The sequence below is a fragment of the Balearica regulorum genome, chromosome 4 (assembly GCF_011004875.1).
Source record: "Balearica regulorum gibbericeps isolate bBalReg1 chromosome 4, bBalReg1.pri, whole genome shotgun sequence".
Taxonomy (NCBI): Eukaryota; Metazoa; Chordata; class Aves; order Gruiformes; family Gruidae; genus Balearica; species Balearica regulorum.
The window spans coordinates 2,862,489-2,881,720 of record NC_046187.1 but is presented as its reverse complement, the minus strand read 5'-3'; the positions used below and the strand labels follow the sequence as shown (position 1 = coordinate 2,881,720).

General features: G+C 44.8%; 2 protein-coding genes across 10 annotated transcripts in view; one reads left to right on the top strand and one right to left on the bottom strand.

The window, feature by feature from the left end:
* ALPK1 (alpha kinase 1) overlaps nt 1-19,232 on the bottom strand; it is a 58,644-nt gene that overhangs the window by 38,263 nt on the left and 1,149 nt on the right. For 2 of the 7 annotated variants that reach the window (XM_075750964.1, XM_075750962.1), the window contains exon 1: nt 12,640-12,836. The exons of 1 other annotated variant lie outside the window; for it this stretch is intronic. The gene's annotated coding sequence lies outside the window, so the exon portion shown is untranslated. Of the gene's footprint in view, nt 1-7,704; nt 7,854-10,564; nt 10,584-11,945; nt 12,319-12,639; nt 12,841-19,232 lie in introns of those variants that run through there. 4 more of the 7 variants (XM_075750969.1, XM_075750967.1, XM_075750968.1 and 1 more) reach the window with 4 other exon arrangements.
* TIFA (TRAF interacting protein with forkhead associated domain) lies at nt 13,877-18,197 on the top strand. Of its 3 annotated transcripts, none has more exons than XM_075751005.1 (2): nt 13,877-14,072; nt 16,880-18,197. In XM_075751005.1, the coding sequence occupies exon 2, from the start codon at nt 16,900-16,902 to the stop codon at nt 17,458-17,460; it is 561 nt and encodes a 186-aa protein (XP_075607120.1). In that variant the 5' UTR covers nt 13,877-14,072; nt 16,880-16,899; the 3' UTR covers nt 17,461-18,197. The 3 variants fall into 3 exon arrangements, with proteins under 3 accessions (XP_075607120.1, XP_075607119.1, XP_075607118.1); XM_075751004.1 differs by having other exon boundaries at nt 13,881-13,996; XM_075751003.1 differs by lacking the exon at nt 13,877-14,072 and adding an exon at nt 14,099-15,844.

Sequence of the window (19,232 nt, the reverse complement as noted above, 5' to 3'; positions counted from 1 at the left end):
GAGGACACTTAGAGTCATAAACAATGATTTACAACAGCAGCGACAACAAAGTGCTGGAACCATATAGAAAAGCGCAATAAACTGTACATTACTACTCAGAAGGAAGATCGCCTTTAGAGACCCATCGCTGGGAGCAATGACTCGCATCATAAAATCAGCTTAAAATGCACCAAAGAGCTTTAAACTCTAGCAGCATCCTTTACGCAGATGCCACTTTAACTTGTGTTTTGTGACAGCTGTAGCATTGAATGACAGCCGGGACGCAAAAATAGCCAAGCACGCAGCTTACGGACCTGGGGCTAACGCAGGACCTGAGACTAAAGCCCAACAGCAGAATGAGCACAAACTTCTAGAGGCCTTTAGAACCCTTTCGGTGTTTACTAATTAGCTTTCTTAAATCCTACCAAACAGTAGTTTGAGACAACTACAGTTCTGAACTGATAAAAATTGCAGCTTGATATGCTGCAAAACCATCTAGGCAAAAAGGCTTTCTAAGGACGCACAAACAAATGCTGTAGCTACCACTTTCAAAACATGTAGTAAAGACAATTTTGCATCAGGTTGAGGACTTGATCTTTACTGTCACCAGAAAACGCTTCTTGAGTCCAGCTTTGGGCACAGAGTGTTTTTCAATGGTTGATGTAATTGTGACAACACTTTAAAACAGAAATGATGAAAAAACTCTGTGCCAAAACTGGTCAGAGCCCGGATTAAAATCACTCCTTGCATCAAATACAATGAAAAAAATTACAAAGCTCTCGGGGGATGAGAAAATATATTTCTGTGATTGTCCTCTAATTGGAGATTGGGTTCAGAACAAGAGGGAGGGAGGGAGCAATTGGGAGGGCTACAGGGAAATTATCTCTTTAATAAGAAACGGGCCATACTGTGACATTTGAGAGCCCTTGGGCTAGAAGACCAAAAGATGTGTCAAGAGAAAGGAATTTTAAGTTCTGCTGCAGATAGAAGGAAGCCTGGGAGTCAATCTAGCTAGTTTAAGACCGCAATTAGCTTTGGAGGCTTTAAAAAAAAAAAGATCTAATTGCCACATTCAACCTTCAAATACGGCAAGCATAACAAGCATCGGTTTCTCAGACAACATCACTTGGGAAATTTTCCGCAGCATTACGGTCCTGAAACACAAATTAGAGATCGCCAGACCTTTTCTCTCTGAAAATATATTATCCTAATTTTCATCTTATTCAGGCTGCCCTCCAGTTCCAGGGAGACTAATGAAGAGGAAGCAAAGACCTGATGAGTTCCATGTGGAGACTACATTTACGGATTAATCCCAACAGGGAGCAAATAAACCTTATTCCCAGAGCTCTCGGTCAGGACTCGACACAATCAATAGAGGAATGGATAGTTATTTATGACTGAGGCTTTTTTGACTTTCAAATAAACATTTTAATTATTTTAAGTGTTACACTGGAACTTAGATTCTGAGCCCTGTTTTCATTTCGATGCCTTGCTCTCCTCCCTCCTAATCCCAAATCACTCCGGTCATTACAACACTGTGCAGATGATACTGATTTTCATGCCTGTAACATTTGAAAGTGTTTCCCAAGACAAAAATCCACTGGCCAGACAAACTAGGGAGAAGGAAGGAGGAAAAGGGAGGAGGATCCCTTCGAGCAGAGCCGGTACGAGAGGAGCACCCTCAAACTACGCTGGGCCCAAAGAAGCAGAGATGCCAACTCCAAAACCACCTTGCCATCACGTTGGCGCACTCTGCTCCATCTTTTTACGCAACCTTTCTCTGCGTGCTCTTACAAGCAATTTTAATAACCAAAGTATTTCAGAGTGTTTCTTTTTTAACAGCTGTTTTTTAATTCAAGCGTCCGCATCTCTTGCGCTTCTAGATTTCCCTCTGGTTGAATTCAACAGGCTTTCCCGTGCCAATACCACGTAGCGGGACAGCATTTTTTTGTGCATGCTGGGGTAGGAATCTGTGCCTCCGACTCTGTGAAATCCAGTTTCCTTGTTCTAATCAAGTAATTAACTGCCCGACACGAAGACCGCACACAGCAGCTCATGGTGTACCATGGCCTATCTACAGGTAGCTTCACTAAAGTCAACGGGACGACACTCATTTTTGAGGCAGCTTTTTAAACTGGTATAGCCTCTTGCTAAATAAGGAGGAGAGAGGTAAAATCACGACACAGAGGCAGTGCTGGATCTATTCTATCTGCATCCCCTCCTGCAGCTGTTCAAGTTGTGGCCTCATCTTCATTCTGTATTATGATATTTTTTGTGTCGAAAATAGCAGGCTCGACTTTATTTTCACATTTGGCAGCTTGAGGGGAAAAAACCCCAAAAACCCTATAGGAAAAGCAAACGTGCTTATGATAATTTAGCATACATTTCGGTGATCGAGTTAGTGTCACCTTCCACAGAAAGCAAATTCTGTTTCCTTACTATTTCAATGCACACATGCTTGTGTTTTCCTAGAGCATTTACCTTTCTTTTCAGTACACGGAAGTTTTGCCACATGAAAGAGAAAAGATGGTTTTAAAAAACAACAACAACAAAATAATCAATTTGCTAGGGGTTTTATTTATTTAGTTTACTTCTCTGGCTTAAAGATTAGATGTTTTCTTTTGGTAAAGCTGGATATACCAAATGGCATTGGCTGTATTAAAATAAGGAAGAACCTCAATCAAAAAGCCTCTCCTAAGGCAAGCTTTCTTGTTAATATGCACCAACATGAAAGGCTTTCTTTTCATCCTATACAACTACAGTGTGTGTAAATTGCAGGGGGCTCATTGGCATAAATCTTGGCTGTGACCTCTGAGGTAAACTGGATTTACATTACTTTCTGACAAGAATTAAATGAAGGCCTTGTGGATATATGAACAGCCTTCTAGACTGCAACAGATGGGCATGAATGTGCTCCCTAGGCAAACTATCAGTGACATCTGTGTCCTCCAAATTCTGGTGGTCTCAGCCAATTAGCAGGCAAAAGCGGGGAAGGAAAAAAAAAAAAGCCAGCCTCTGCACAGCTACCCCAGCCAGAGCTGAAGCAGAAGTGCTTCTGTTTAGAAATGGGATCAAGAACAGCCTCCAGCAGCAAGGAGGTGGTTAGCCAGCTGAGTATAATACGGAGGTAATGTTACAAAAAAAACCTGAAGTAATTAGGTAGAATGGATATTAATATTAATACAGAACTAATCCCAGCCTCAGCTAAGCCTGTAATGGGCTACCACAATGGATTTACACTGCTACAACAAAGAACAGAGTTTTGTCATCCTAAAAGCAGAGGAGGGGACAAAGCGAAGCCCAGTGCCTGATACAGTTAAGGCAGGCACTGCAAAAGCCCAGCTCTAGATCCATACTCATCCCACTCTCCCCGCAGCTCTGCAAACCAAAGAGAAACTTTGCCTGTGCAGACCTGCCCTTAGGAATCATGCAATATCTTGAGTCGGAAGGGACCTGTAAGGATCATCCAGCCCAACTCCCAGTGCGCCTCTCGGGTAGATGGGTTGGGTAAGCAACGTACTCAACAGCCGCTGCACCTGCCTGCTCCAAAGCTGAGCTGAGTGCTTTGTGGAAGAGCATTTAAGTTGCAAACAGACCAGGAAAAGAGCTTTTCTGGTTTTGTTAGAACGAGGTTTGGGATTTCTTAGTGTAGCACGGACACGGAACAGAGGTTCAGTAACGTTACTCCTATTAAAAAAAAAAAAGAGCTCCAGAGCTTGACTTCAAAGCTACCCTTAATCAGAGAAGGTCATTTGCCAGCACTTTTGTAGGAGCAGGCAAGGTGTACGGGCTCAGGGGGGTGCCAATCACCCACAGAAAACTGCATGAGCCAAAACCACACGGCAACTGCCCACCGCACGGAGCTGGCAGAAGGGGATACCGGGGGAGTTCAAACTGATCACCGAACTACAAACTCCGGTTCGCTAAACGCTCGTTGCCCAAGATCTATGCTTTCAGGCACTCAATTATAGCAGAGTGACCCAAATACAAAACGTGCGATAAGCCGTCCCTTACGAAACACATTCCCTGTCTCCCGGTTTGTAATCGAGCTCTACGCCCAGCCGCACGTCCCTCTCATGGCAGGAGCGGGCAGGACCTCTGGCTAAAACCAGATCTGCGATGGAGCCGGCACCGGGTGCTGAACAAAAGCACCTGTTGTTTTGCCCTGGTCGCGACTTTTCAGTGCTTTCCCCTCACCATGGCTATCTCATGTGCTACTAGGGGACGCAAAAAAGGGAATAATTGAGGGGCAGATCAATAAATTTTAAAAGTTCTAAAAAAAAAAGGAAAAAAGACATAATGAATTTGGTACAGCACATATTTTTAGATCAAAGATGCCTTTGAAGTGACAAACCCTTAATCCATAAACTACTGAAGCACTTCCTTTCTCTCCCAAACTACTTGTTGTCAAATAAAATGGAAGTTAAGGAAATTATCTTTATCTGAAAATGGCCAAAAGAAGCCATCACCTAATGACAGCCTTGTCAAAATGACAATTGGGGAAATTGTTAGGAAAGGGAGGCCTGACAACCGAAGGAATAAGCTTGCTGTTTGCTCTAATCTGGTCAGGCAGGCCCCACACAATTCCAGCCAGCTTGCTGTGTGAAACAGCTAAGTCTTTGTCAATGCGAGCAGGGGCTGGAAAGACTTCTTTCATGAATATGTATCACCACCCTCCACGTCTACAGAAAAAAAAACCTTCCAAACAGTAAAATAATAAAAAAAACCAACCCACAAACCTAGCCATCACCATAAAAAATAAATCCCAGGACAACAAAATCCTAAGATATGGAGCTATGCGGAGAAAAAACCTACTAAGTAATGAAAGCGCACGTTTTAGAAACGGAGCCAAAAGGATCTTCTTCCCAAAAGCTTTCTTTGGACTTTTATTCCCCAGCAGACTGGGATGAGGCACTTCAACCCATCACTTGTAAGAACACAAGAGCAAAACGGCCCATCAGGTTATGCAACGTTTACCACCGTATTTTATATCTAGCATTTGTCTGAACACGTTGCGTGGGCATCAAACCCCAGGCCAGGAACACACACCGCTGGGCTGGTAAGATGAAGCCTCACACCAACGCCTGCTTACTTGCGCAAGGAGGAAAGCACCCAGAGCAGGTCTAAACGCTTCCGTGGGCAAAGGTTTCAAGTCCAGGCAACGAGACAGCTTCGTATCAGAGCAACAAATTTCCTGGGAAGCTTAGAAATACATGACATTAAAAATAAAGACAATTTTAAAACAAAACAAAATTTTTTCCGAGAGATGTTCACGACCTTCTGTAAATTAAATCCTTCACAACACCTCCAGTCAGTTTGAATCATGGGTCCCCTTGGAGTTTGGGGGCTTTTTTTTTTTTAAACATATATACAATATTAAACTTCAAGCATTCAAAAGACTGGCATAAAATTGAAATAGAAGAGGAGCCAAATCAAGCCTACTGGACTGCCAATTGAGGCTGACGTACAGATAGAAAGCGCCTTAAAGAGATGAAATGGCTCAGAAACGCACGTCAAATACTGTGTCTCTGCAGGACTGATGCTGAGACTCTTGTCAGCCCAAACACGGTGTTTAAAGCAACAGAAGGGCAGACGGGGAGAGAACGCAGGATCGAACAAAGTCTACGCCTGTTGCGGAAAATCCAAACGAAGATATTTTAAGATGTGGTGGATTTTGTCTCTATTGAGAGCTATGACATCATTAAAGCATTCCACAGTGTTTGAAAAATTACCTTCACATGGTTGTTACCTTTTTAACTTTGCTTGTACAACTGCAAACTAGATCTGAATTTACTAGAGAGCTTGCGGCAATACTAAAAACTTCGGTTTTTCTCCAAGTAACAAACAGAATACGAAAGTTTGACTTCCAGCAGAGATACCGAGACACAATGCTCAATTTTGTGGTTTACAACATTATGCAATGTTTGCTGTAGACATTTCCATTTCATTAGCATATTCTACTTTACATGAAATCCAGCAATGAATGCTGTCCCTGATCTAAGGCTAATCCTCTTTAAAGAGCTACAGGCTATATTACATGTGGCCACAGCCACGGTTCTGCCACGGCTGAATCGCTTTGAAGCCTATTGAACAGTGTTCCCTTGTGAGACTATACACAGAGCCATAAACCAATGCTCCCTGTGCTGTGAAATCCTACTGTTTTCATCACCAAGAGTTTCTGTAAGGGACAGACCCTCCCTAGTCCCAAGCAAGGGGCTGCACAAGAGGGAAGAGATACGGGGCTGCATTCACCCACCTCTCAACGCCAGTTATTGACAACCGGAGCCTCTATGCCTACAGGAATACAAATGCCTTGTTTCCAAACATCAGGCAGCAACTGCTCCAAGGGAGGGTTTACCAGAACAATAAATCAGGTAAAGATGAAACAGGCACCTGCTTCCTTGGGCAAATCCTCTCTCTCACAGTCCAGCAACAACCTTCTGAAATACAGCAGGTTACAGTGGCTCAAACCAAAAAGGCGCCAGCCGATAGAACCCAGACCGAGACAGAAGATGCCAAAGTGAGAATGTTGATGGAAACATGGCTCCCTCCTGTCTTCTCTTCCTGCCTCTATTCCACCTCAGATCCCTTTCTGCCGAAAGGCTCACTTTTATTTCACCAAGGTTCACATTTATTTCAGGTTGCCAGCTAGAAAGCAAAAGCAATACCAAAATGATTCACTAGAAACTACAATTAGAGCCTACATCCAAGGAAAATGCATGTGTTGTGCCAGTAAGCTCCACAACATGCCAATACTGCAGGTGGAGCAGTTTGGGAAACAGTCATATATATATATCTGTATCTCTTTAAAGATTAAAAACAAAAAAAGAAAAAAGGTCATGTACCTCCAAGGCAGGCTGCATCTCTCACAGCTGGGTGCCCTTAAACACTATAAACTGAGATAATAGAGTTTTTATTGCCACACAGCACAGTATGGGCAATCTTTAACACCTTAACATCTACACAGATTCAAAGGGCGGGGGGGGGAACCACCATATTCGCAGGTCCTGCTACATATCAACAAAAGACAGTTTTAGTGCTTACCTTTAACTTTTGAAAATAACTTTTTTTTGCTCAATGACTGCTTTTGAAGGGAGCCGGAAAGGTTGGTTCTGATCAGTTTGCATTGTACACATGAAATTTTCCCCATCTAAATGGTGTCAAACCAGAGTGAAATGATTCAGTCTCTACAGAAAAAATCCTGGTGCCAGTGAAGGCAATATTTAAGGTCCTTGCTATCAAAATACTCTCTCATCCAAAATGTTGACATTACAACACATTTAAGATTGCTACTATATACCTACGAGACAAGACCACATCGTCCCTCATGTGGCGGATGCTAAGAAGTACAGAGATGGTGTTTTGGAGGCTATTCTAAGGCGTGCTGGAGCCGTGAAGCTTCTGCTTTCAGCCAAACCCCTTCACTGGGGCCTGTACCAACTCTCACAGCTTTTACACTCCAACAGACTTGCTTCAGAGCAAGAGGAAACATATTTTTTTAATGCAGCAAATAGATTTCATCTTTGTTAGAACCTCATCAATTCCCAATACAGTATTTGAAATACTGTCCGCTAGCTGAACTACGTATTTTGATGCCTTTGATTACTGCTGGTATCTGGCCACTTTGAGAGCATGCAGTTTCCTCACTTGAGTACTCTAGAAGAGGAAATAGCAGAGAACAAACTGAAATGTTTGACAGTGATGTCCTAGGGAGAACAAACTTACCTCTACCGTAATCTTTGTGGGATATCTGGACGGTCATTCCAGTTCTTGCAAAGAATGCTGTTGGGTCTCTTACCCGTCACAGTTGATCAGTGGGATTTATAAAGGTTGATAAACCCTCACTCGACGGTTCTAACACACCAGTTGAAGCCCTCTCGTGTTCAAATCTTCAACGTGAGATTTGATGTGAAAGAAAGATGGAGCTTCCACTTCCTGGCATACCCTCTATCGCACAGGACTCCAGGTTATCATACTACATGCTGGGCTACCCTCAGCAACACAAACTTGTCTTCAGCGAGCCTTGATAAGGTCTTGTGAATCTGACAAGGCCAAAAATTGAGAGATCATCAAGACATCATACGTGGGAAGTTCATAGGGTATCAGGGGGGAGGGAGGGAATAAAAAAAATAAATCACGCATGAATTGTATACTTGGAAGCAATTACAGAAGGAAAAGCCTTATCTGTATGCCAAGTATTTTCTCTTTCTAGTTTGAGAGAAGTTCCACAAAATAACAAACGTAGGGAGATGCATATGCCAGCTAGAAACGTAGTGACGTACAACTAGGGGAGCAAAACTTCAACTGATAAATCACTTCCACAGACAAAGATGGGAGAAGATCACCAAATAACTGAAAGCTGGACTCACAGTTATCGGTAAATAAAAGAGAACTCCAGTAGGACTCGCCAACAAAACCCCCACAGCTTTTTAACTATTATTAGAAGACATAGGGGAACCCCACAAGCACAGTTACAATCAGCAGCTGTGCACAGACTAGTCATCCCCAACATGTTTCTAAGTTGCACAATTTATTTTTTTTTTTTCATTTTCAACTCTACTGAAATCCATTAAGACACTCTTCTCAGAAACGCAATGCTCCGACACACTTAAGTCTCCAGGCTTTGTTCCAACCTCAAAAAAAAAAGACAACAGGGAAGAGCTGACAATTTTTCTTCTGTATCAGGGCTTAAAGATGATTTAATTTTGAGCAAGCAGCAAGCACTTGACCTATAGGGAGGCATTGAACCTCCCTTACTCTTCTTTTTTCCACTTCTCATCTCATGAAAACTGGAATTACAGGAGCTTGTCTCCCACCAAGCTGCGTGAACCTTCCTCCAAAGACATAGCTGTCAGTAAGAAGGGGCTCCAAGTGACAAGGAACACCTCCTCCTCTTTCCACAGTGCCCCTTTTCCTAGCCCTGGATCTCTACCAGTTATTTACAGAGACGGCAGCCATCCTTTCAACAGAATAAGGAGTGAAATGCTGAGGACCCACCACTGGGTCTTGCTGCATGATGCCAACAGTCTGTTCCACCTCCTGGTCACGGTGTTTGCTTCCTTGCTGCCCCGTGACTGTGTGTTTTCACTTGTCTTGTAAATCACTCCACAGGTATCTAGTCCTGAGCAGCAAAAGCCAACTGGGGAGAAAGCGGAATTAAGGGCAGTGGGATGGATGAAAGGAAGAGAATCCAGACAGAAGGAGAAAGGCCCCAGAGAAAAAACAAACAAAGGGTGGAGGGAGCGACAGAGGCGGTAGGAAAAACAATCAGGGGGATGGCAAGAGGGAAGAACAACAGACAGCAAGAGGGGCACGAAGATGGAAGAGAACCTGAGACAGCAGACAGGCGAGAAAGAAGCAAAAGGGAGAAGCCAGAGGCGTTCGGAAGGAGGATCAAGGGCAGATCGTGATGTCGAGAGTGGCATAAACTTGGACAGTGCCATAAACAAAGTCCATCTTGTAAGAAATAGTTCTCGTCAGTAATCAAGGCGAGCTTCCTCATCAGTTTATTCCAGTCAGGCAAGATAGGAAGTGGAGGAGGGAGGAGTTCTTTTTCCCGAGTAAACACGGAGCAAAGTAGTAAATAGAGGGAACTGTGCTCTCTCTCCCCTTCCTTTGGAAGGCCTCCTCTCTGTTTCATGGAGCGGAGCTGTTCTTGGCACCGGGATCAGTGAACGCACCTCCTTCCGATGCATCTCTCCTCCCTCTCCCCGAGATCCATCTGACTATCTTGCTTTATCCTTAGAATACACATGTCTTTGAGCAGCATCTATTTCTTTTCTGTTTGAACATAAGGCACTTGGTTGCTGTACAGTAATAACAACTCATTGCAGAACCCACCTACAGGTTGTTGCATACTCTGCTATGTGTCCCCCAAACAAACTCCGGGAAGTTACCACTGCCATTTTCACCATTAACTTACAAGTACCACAACAGCTCTTCCATATCAAAATGAAGTTTCTGACTTAAAAAAAAACCAAAAACCCACAAAACACAAAAAAACACCAAAAACCCCACAACAAACGGTGACTCCCCATGTCTGGTCACACATTGCCACCTACCGGCTCCCACCTCCGTACCCTCAACAGCACTAAGGTGGTTTGGGTCAGGCTGTGAAGCAGAAAGGAAGAGCAGCAGAAAGGCACAGGTGAGTTGAAATACCAACGACTCATTACAGGTGTAGGCAGCGAATATTATTATTGCCTAGCATCGTCTACATACATGCCAACACATCCCCCAGCCCAGACTTTATGGCTCTAAAGCAGCAATTGGCTCTCACCAACCTCCCCCTCAGCGTCTCTGTACATCCCACACAAGTGAAGGATGATTTCAGGTCACCCCTGTGCCACCCCAGGAGAGCAAGCCCTGGGACAGAGGAGGTATAAGCGCAGCGTGTTCCCCGACACCCAGCACGCCCGGTCCCATGAGCCAGGCGCCCACAGTAGCAAGACGCAGAGCGAAGCATTTAACAGTGGGGTAAGTCAGCGGACAGAGCACACGTCCCTGCGGGGCTGCACAAACCACGGGAATACGGAGAGGGCTGGGGGGGCTGACCCGTTGCGCTCTTCGCAGGCTTTCTGCTAACCTCACTCCGGAGGTTGCGCTTCACATCTTTCACACGCGTGACATCGAAACATAAGCATGTTGCTTATGTCCTCTTGTGGCGAGAGGCCAACCCTGCAGAAAAACGGCATCTCCGCCTCTTCGCCTCAAACCCAAACCCCAATACATTCAAATCCACCGCAAGTATTTCTAATGCTAAGTTTGCTGTAAGAGGTCTCATGAGGTCACAGCATCTGCTTCACCGCTGACAAGCTGTACCAGTGAGTGGGAAAGCCGGTAAGCCAAAAACAGGCCACCAGAGAAACCACAGAAATCATACTTACACATTTACTAATGCATTCAACCTTTACACCTGCATCCATTCCATCACACAGCTGGCAAACCTAAGCACTACATGGGCAGTTTTAATCACCACATGTAAAACCTGGCCTTAAGAGGGAAGGACAGAACCATGGTGAAACCTCAGCACCACTGAAATCAAGGCAGACTTGCTGTTGATCCAACAGGATAAAGATACTTTCATCATGTTCATTTAAATAGCAGAGGCAAATAGAAAGTTTCAGATTGGTCCAGACGACTGCTGGTCTCATACCTCACCTCAAATGTCCGCAGAACAGCTTTTCTGCGGCAAGAGAGAGAGAACTATAAAGGACATGATTCCTGAGCGTCCGAGAACAGTTATCACAGCCTTCCCAACTCGTGACGGGCGAGGCAGGCCATTAACAGCCATGCCAACTGCCCCATGTGCCAGAGCACCCAAAAAAATCCAGGGATCTTCTGGTAAGGTTTCTAACAGTGTGTTAAAGCACAGGGAGGAAGTTTGGGAAGGAAGCTTTCACACTGAGTATTTGTGTTCCGGTGAATTCTTTCTGAATTACTCAAAAACAGTCCTTCCCTTCACTAACCCAGACTACACTTTCTATAACTCCTCTGACCTACCATGAACTTCCCAGAAAGAGAACAAAACATATTTGCCCTCACTGACTCTCAGATTTTCAAAGCCAGTCATCACTGAAAGCAATGTAAGAGTTCCTAGTATTTTCCAGATTCCAAATTTTCCAGATTTGCTTGTTTAGGCTCTGGAGTTATCCAAAGCCTTACAAATCACTTGTAAGAAAAACAATACACTGCCACAGCCTAGCCAAAACCACCTGACTCTTTCAGCCTACACATCACAAATACTTAATTACCCCAAGCGACTAGCGTCAATAATGTGCCACCGATAATTAGATCGAGAAGCCACACCGGGAATACGTAAGCAGGAAACATCCATTCAAAGTAACAAATATGACTTTTCCTAGGCCTTCCTCCTCTCTAGGGATTGGCAAGGCAACAAATACAGGTGTCTGAAAAACAGCCAGCTGGAAGGCAACTTGAGAGGAGAAAACACCGTTCTGCTCCACCTTTAGCTTCATATCCCACGCTGTCTTCGTAATACGAGGGAATGCCGCGCAGCACCAGCTTCGCAGCGCGACGTGGGAAGGCTCAAGTTTCCATCACCCCCGCTATCCGTTGAAGAACTCCAAGGACACCAGAGCAGATTCACGCTCCGGAAAGGAAAGCACGTCTCGGAACAATCACAACCTCGAGGGCAGAAGGGGTTGTGCAGACAACACAAAACAGGACAGCAGCAAGAGCAACTACGTTAATGTTGACATCAGCTCCCCTGGCCCAAGTCCCAGCGGCTTGCTCACCATGCAGGACAGCTCAGCCCTGCAGAGCTTTACAAGTTTCTTTGCAGTTTTGCTTTCAACTGCAGAAATTTCAACTTAAAAAAAGAGAACTTATTGGCGTACAAAAGTTAACTCTGGTAAACCATGAAACCATTTCAGCAAGAAGATCCCCAAAAAACCCACAAGCACAGAGTGCCTGAATTTTTTTTCCTCTTACAAGGCAAACCCAGAGTTGTTTTCCTGAGGCTGGCAGCATTTCAACCAGTTAGAAATTTACCAAAGAGAGAGGCAGTAAATCCATTTCCTGTCCTCTCCTGCATGAAAGCACGCAGAGCTATATTTAAATCATAAACTAATAAGGAATATGTAGTTAATATAAGGTTACGTAATCCTAAATAAAAAAAAAAGAAGGGTACTTACATACCTCAATAGGTACGAGTATCAAATAATCCTATCAGAAAAGCGCTCTCGCTGCCTGGGAAGCGGGCTGTTTCCGGAACCAAAGGGCTGACAGGAATTACAACCACCATCAGATGCAATAAATAGCAAGGTTGCACAACTCTGGCTTTTCCAGAAAGCAGCAAAGTGCTTTTGTGTGAACACACACGCCCATCCCTGCCTGCTGCAGGAAAAATATTCTGTTAAGGGAGAAACCTGGAAAAAACTGTTTTCCTCTCTCTGCTTCTCAAGCTAACTTCTTGAAAAACAGTCTAACCTCTTTTTTTCTGATGTAAGGGGAATAGGGCACACGCAGCAGACGTATTTGCCTGTGTACAGATAAAAGCTATTTTACAAGAACCATAAAGGAACTTATCAACCCACGAATAATTTACCTGTTTGTTGAATAAATAAAAGGAACCCGCAAATGAAAAAATAAGTTTACATTAACGAACACAATCCTTCACAGCCTGTGCCAAAGCAATCAAACCTACAGTAGTTATCGAGGCACACCACCTTGCTAAGCACAGCACGGTACAAGCACAGCAAAGGGAGAACAGCGAGTACCTGGGATTCAGACCGAGACAAAGTCATCTCGCTTAATAAGAAAGATGAAGTAGTGGAGAGAGAATTGCTCATTTTTTCCTACCAGATGGCAGGGCTGCCTCAGGTTTTCTAGTAAAATGGAAATTTTCAACTCAACTTAGATCAGCAGCCAGGTGTTTCCCCCCCCCAAAGGCAGTGTAATGAAGCTGAACCACCATTCCTTAAAGCAAATAACCAACTATTTTAAAATACTCGATTTAACAATGTCATCAGTCAAATACTATGCTTATAATGTGCTGCTTACTGAAGTGTTTTACTCTTTAAAGTGTTAATTTGAGGGTGGAGAGTAAAACTGAAGTTATTTTACTCGAAACCGAGCCTGCGCACACTGGATCATAGATCCTTGCCTTCGCTGAGACTACTGCTTTGAAGTAAGTTATGAGCACGAGATTTCTAGATGTCCACGTAAAACCCCAGCCACAACTGAGGCTACTTTTTTTTTTTTTTCCCCCCCGGTTTATTCACTATAACAAAAGATCTCGGTATACTTTTTGAAAAAAATCACCGCAGTCCACCCTCCCGGCTTAAAGGCGGCCCGCTGCCCCCGCCCTTCCCTCACAGCCGGCCCCCGCCTTCCCTCACCGCCGGCCCCCGCCCCGCTGGCGGGAAGGCCCTGCCGCCGGCCCAGCGGCCCACGGCGCCGCCGCTCGCTCCCCGTCTCCCAGCCCGGCGGTACCGGTGTACCAACGGAGGAACCGTTGGAAGCCGCAGCCCACCCAGCGCGGACCCTCCGGCAGGTACCTGAGAGGCGCTTCCCGCGGCGGGCAGGAGGGAAGGCGGCCGGAGGCGGAGGGCGCTACCGCCCGCTGACAGGTGAGGGGGAGGCCGGGCCGAGGTGCGGGGAAGGAGGCAGGCCGGGCCCGCGGGTACGGGCAGAGCGGGATGACAGCTTTAGAGATCTCGCTGCAGCGGACGGCCAAGGCAAAAAGCCACCGCTAACCAGCACTACACTCTACTATACCAGCAAGCCCCGGGGGAAGCACGGGAGACTGCTAGTTAACAGCTAAAACCAACAATAACGCCTGTAAATTCCATCTAGCACATTCCCATCAAAGACATCATTAATCTCAACCCCTTCGAGCCCCACGTTGGGCATCAGAAAGGACTGTGGTGGTTTGACTGTGGTGGTTTAACCCTGGCCAGCCGCTCACTCGCCTCTCCCCAGCGGGATGGGGGAGAGACTCGGGGGAATGAAAGTGAGAAAGCTCTACCTTGAGATAAAGACAGTTTAACAGGCAAAGCAAAAGCCCTGCCCGCGCAGCAACACAAGGAATTCATTCTCCACTTCCCATCGCAGGCATCTCCAGGAAAGCAGGGCTCCTTCCCAAATAACAGTTGCTTGAGAAGACAAATGCCATTGCTCCCAACATCTCCCCGCTTCATCCTCCTCCCCCCAGCTTTATATGCGGAGCACGATGTCATACGGTAGGGGATATCCCTTTGGTCATTGGGGTCAGCTGTCCCAGCTGTGTCCCCTCCAACTGCCTGTGCACCCCCCGCTACTCACTGGTGCAGTGGCATAAGGAGCAGAAAAGGCCTTGGCTCTGTGTGAGCGCTGCTCGGCAACAGCAAAAGCATCCCTGCGTTATTGACACTTTTCAGCACAAATCCAAAACACAGCCCCGTACTAGCTACTATGAACACAGTTATCCCGGCCAAAACCAGCACACGGGGTCTGTGGGAGCTGTGGAGATCCAGGCTCAGTTGGGGCTGCTGAAGCCATCAGTGGCCCTTCTTCCCCTTCCCTAATTAATGTAGCCATTTGTAAAATTCATTAACGTGAATAAAGCCAATATTTTGCCTTGATGTGCTACACAGTTGTATAGACCCCAGATTTCTCAAAATACATGTTTTGCCCAGTTCTGATGCATTTCAGAAAACAATTAAGATACTAATGGAAGCAGAACGCGCTTCTAAGTTGCTATCAAATTCAACCCGAGACAGAAAACTTTATCCGTGTGCTGCTCTGGAACTAAGTGAAATGCCTTGGTTTTCCCCCGTAACCAAACCTGACCTCAAGTAACATCTCTCGTCCTCTTACTGGTGCGAACCAGCGAAGGGCAGAGCTCAGCGCAGAAAGGAGACCGTCCACCCTCCTGCTCACAGAGCTGCTTCCAGCTCCTCCAAGTTGAGGAGGAGGAGGAGGGATGGATACCAATGCCACCGCAGCTGGTCTTACAGATGGCAAAGGAATAACCTGCCATCAGGGCGTCTCTCCACGTCTGTCAAAAGCACAGATGATATTTCCTAGTTTGTTTTAAAGTGAGCTCCAAGCTACTTGAAATTTTCTGTTTCTCTAATCAGCTAAGCTTGGTAGAAGCACTGTTGTAGCCTTAGAGTTTATGTACAGTGGTATAATTTAGCCTTAAAAAATCCCAGCTTGACTGCAGTGATGATTCACCTAGCCATAAAAACACAGATTAAATTGTACGCAGCTTTTCCGTATCTTTCACAGATTAGAGCTGGTGAGATAGCTCATGATCAGTGTGTGACATGTCTGGAACTTAGTGCAATCTCCAAGGAGAAACATGACAAACATCTGCACTGTCCAAGTCCAGTTAAATGGCTGCTCACATGTTTCTCCGGTGAGTAAATGAGAACTCATTGCCTGGTGCCTGCTTTACATAGCCAGCCTTTTATTTCTTGAGACTAAGTTTCAGGGCAGGAAAACACAGGCCTTGCATGTATAGAGGACCAGAGCACAATGTTTGCTAAGGTGTCTCACATTTTATTTGGATGCACTGCAGTCCCTCAGATTTTGGGACACAATTTAGTTCATAAGCAAGCATCTCTGTACTGCATGAGAAGCTTAAAAAAAAACCCCCAAACCAACAAAACCAAACCAAAGTTATTTTTAGTGCTTGGTTTTGGTACAGACAGCTGGGACTTTCCAATAGGCAATGGGCAAATACCTAGAGCTGGTGACAAGTTCTCCTGTAGGGCTCACTGATACTCCAGCTTTTGCTTTCATTTTACATACTGTCACATCAGCTGCTTCTAAACACTGTCTTTTGTTTCATACAAGAGGTAAATTCTGAGTAAAGAGCCAAAAAGAGTACTTTATAGACATTTGAAATATTACCGCCTCCGGTCAGACTGCATTTGTACGAGTCATTTGCCCGATACCTTCTAGTCAAAAGCCTGCCCTGTAAAACAGAGCACGCAAGCCCAAACGCTCCTTAACACTCCATTTCAAGTCCATCAAGTAAACCTTACTACCACTGCTAAGTGACAGATTTCTTCCAAAGATAAATCTACCTGCAAAGACCCTCATGAAGAACTAGCTGGCAACAGTTTACAGTCATGGGTATTTTTCACAGTTCCCAAGTGCTAGGCAGCCATTGCGAGAGGCGGGAGATGCACCGCTGGGAAGAGCTCGGCACAGAGCTATCTGTCACTCTGCTGCGGCCAAGCGGTGGGGAAGGATGGTCATCGTGGACCAGGCAGGCTCACCTCCCTCTCCGTTCTGGTGGTTTCCTTACATTTACGGTCAGCCAGGTTGCTATAAATTACATACGGTCACTATACAACAGTACATGAAGTATTTTAAGGCCACACTGAAGCCAATTTTTTTTGGTAATGCGGCGATTTCACGCTGTGATTTTCCTTCTTTGTTCTAGTTCTGAGGATTCATTTCATCATGACCTCTTTTGAAGAGGCTGAAACTGAAGAAACAGTAACATGTCTCCACATGACCTTTTATCATCCTTGCCAAAACGACAAGATGATGTTTCGTTGCTTGAATTTCTGTCAGCGAGAACAGGTCAGGGCAGATGACATGGCCAAGTTTGGCCGCGATTCTACTATCTGCCATTATAACTTAATGGATACTCGTGTTTCTCGGATTCAGTTTTCATTGCAGTTTTACAGAAAACTCAACAGCTCAGAATTTTGTTTTGAGATAAAGAACATGAGCAAGAGAACAAAACTGATGGTGGACCAAACAGAACTGGGTTACTTAAACAAAATCGACCTGCCATGGAAGTGCATCATTTGTTTTGGGGACTACCAGATTTTAGCAGAGATTCAAGAAGGAGAGTCCGTGGATTATTTTGAGACTCACTTACACTTGGCTGAAAGGCCAATCTTACAAGAAAGATGCCTGCCATCGCTGCAGCCTACACCCGAGAAGGGCGTTTCTTCCTTGTTTCTTTCCCAATGTAAAAGCCCCATAGAGATTGATGAAAACGAGTCGTGCTAGTGGGGAGAAGGACCCTGGATCAGGTTTTGATCACTTGTAACCTGCACAACTTCCAAAACTGAAGTCTATCACCTCAGTCCATTGTTCTCGAGGGCTCTCACCGCTGCACATCAGTCTCCCCCCTCCTTGTTTTCAGCATAGGCATAGCACAACATACTTGGTTCAACAGAAAGAGATTCCTGCCGCTGTACGTCCACGGGACATACGTGCTCTCTCATCACCACTCTTCGCCACATCAACGTGTGGGAAGCGCAGAGGGCCGCTCGAATCCTTTCAGCAGGTTTAATTCAACAACTGTGACCACGTGCCTTGAAGGTATTTTTCAAGGCATTAATATAGAGAGCATGCAGAACAGTGTTTTAGCCGCCCGGCAGAGGTTAAGCTAAGCAGGGACATAACGTCCTGCTGCATTTGTTAAGACTTGGTGCTTTGCTTTTGACATGAAATTCCAAACAGTATTTTCAAGCCTAGGTTGTAATTTTCCAAATTTTGCAGCTTAGAACCACTTTGTCAGCATAGTTCTTTAAAGTTAATGTTTTTATTAGCTTTGCATTAGTGTTTTTATTAACTTCACAGTGAGTTTTTTTTCTTCTGTTTTTAAAATGAATTAAAATTCAATTTTAAGTTAATTTCAGGTTAACTACTTCTGCTTGTGAATGTAAATAAACATGCAGTGTCACCAATCACACTATGTAAAAAGCCAGAAAAATTTTCTAATAAAAGCATTTGGCTGCCTAGTAAGGATCTTCACCTACAATCTAAAAGCACTTATGGCAAATAAAATTATTTCCAGGACAATCCAGGCAAGAAATTTTCACTGGCACTATTCCGGGCTTTCTAAAAGCAGCATGGCACCAAGATAAGAGTTGACTAAAATAATTTCAGCAAGTTTTCTACCTCTACTCCCCACCCCAAGCTCTCTGAGTTTCACACACACACCCCCCCTTAAGTATTTCTCAGGTTGTTTCAGTTCATTTTTTCTTTGCTAGGGGCTCGGCTTGGGTTTTTTTGTGAAGTAATATAGTTTGCTTTAAAAACACACTGCAAAGAACCAGAATGGAGCACAGGTAAGAGTTATCCACCTTATCATCCCTAAACATTAGGATGGATTTCAGCATTAATCATTACAAGAACACCAGAATTATAACTGAGGGGAGGACAGCAGAATTACACAACATAACCTGAGATTAAGGTGAACAACCACAAGTCACAGGGGTGGCAACAAAACTCAAACACAGGCTTCTGAGGGATTTCATTTCTCTATTCATCTCATCCTTGCCAAAAATACCTTGGTTCCCGTCTTTACTGCTCTTCGAGCCAGGCTCCGGTACTTACTTCACTTTTACAGTCTCTGGCTTAGACGTGCAATTCAGCCACCGCCTCGGCACAAACGCCTCTGTCACACACCCAGCCCCTCAGCTTAACAAAACCAACCTGAGCAGGTATCTCCGTGTCATCAGACACGATGCTACCAGTCGCTGATTTCCAGTAGCTGTTGGCTGCTCAGCTTTTATACGCTTTTGACCTGAGCCTTCCTACTCTTTAATTAGACAGAGACTGGCTAATACCTGCATATGAAAAGCTGTCTAGAGAAAGAGAGCAAGATGCAAATATAATCTGAACTAAGCTCTTACACATAAAAGCTCTTCCATGAAATCAGTCTCATGAAATGCATGGGATTTCTTACGTTCCCTCATTTGGCTCGTGCGAGGGAGGGTTAGTTTTCTATTCCCGGTAAGCAGCTCTCTTCCTATTAGCACTCCTAAATTATT

Bases quoted from the DNA above. Each gene is read 5' to 3' on its own strand.
- TIFA (XM_075751003.1), top strand. From the start codon at position 15,652: ATGATTCACCTAGCCATAAAAACACAGATTAAATTGTACGCAGCTTTT. The intron at 15,845-16,879 runs GTGAGTAAATGA...TCTTTGTTCTAG, and splicing joins GCTGCTCACATGTTTCTCCG to TTCTGAGGATTCATTTCATC.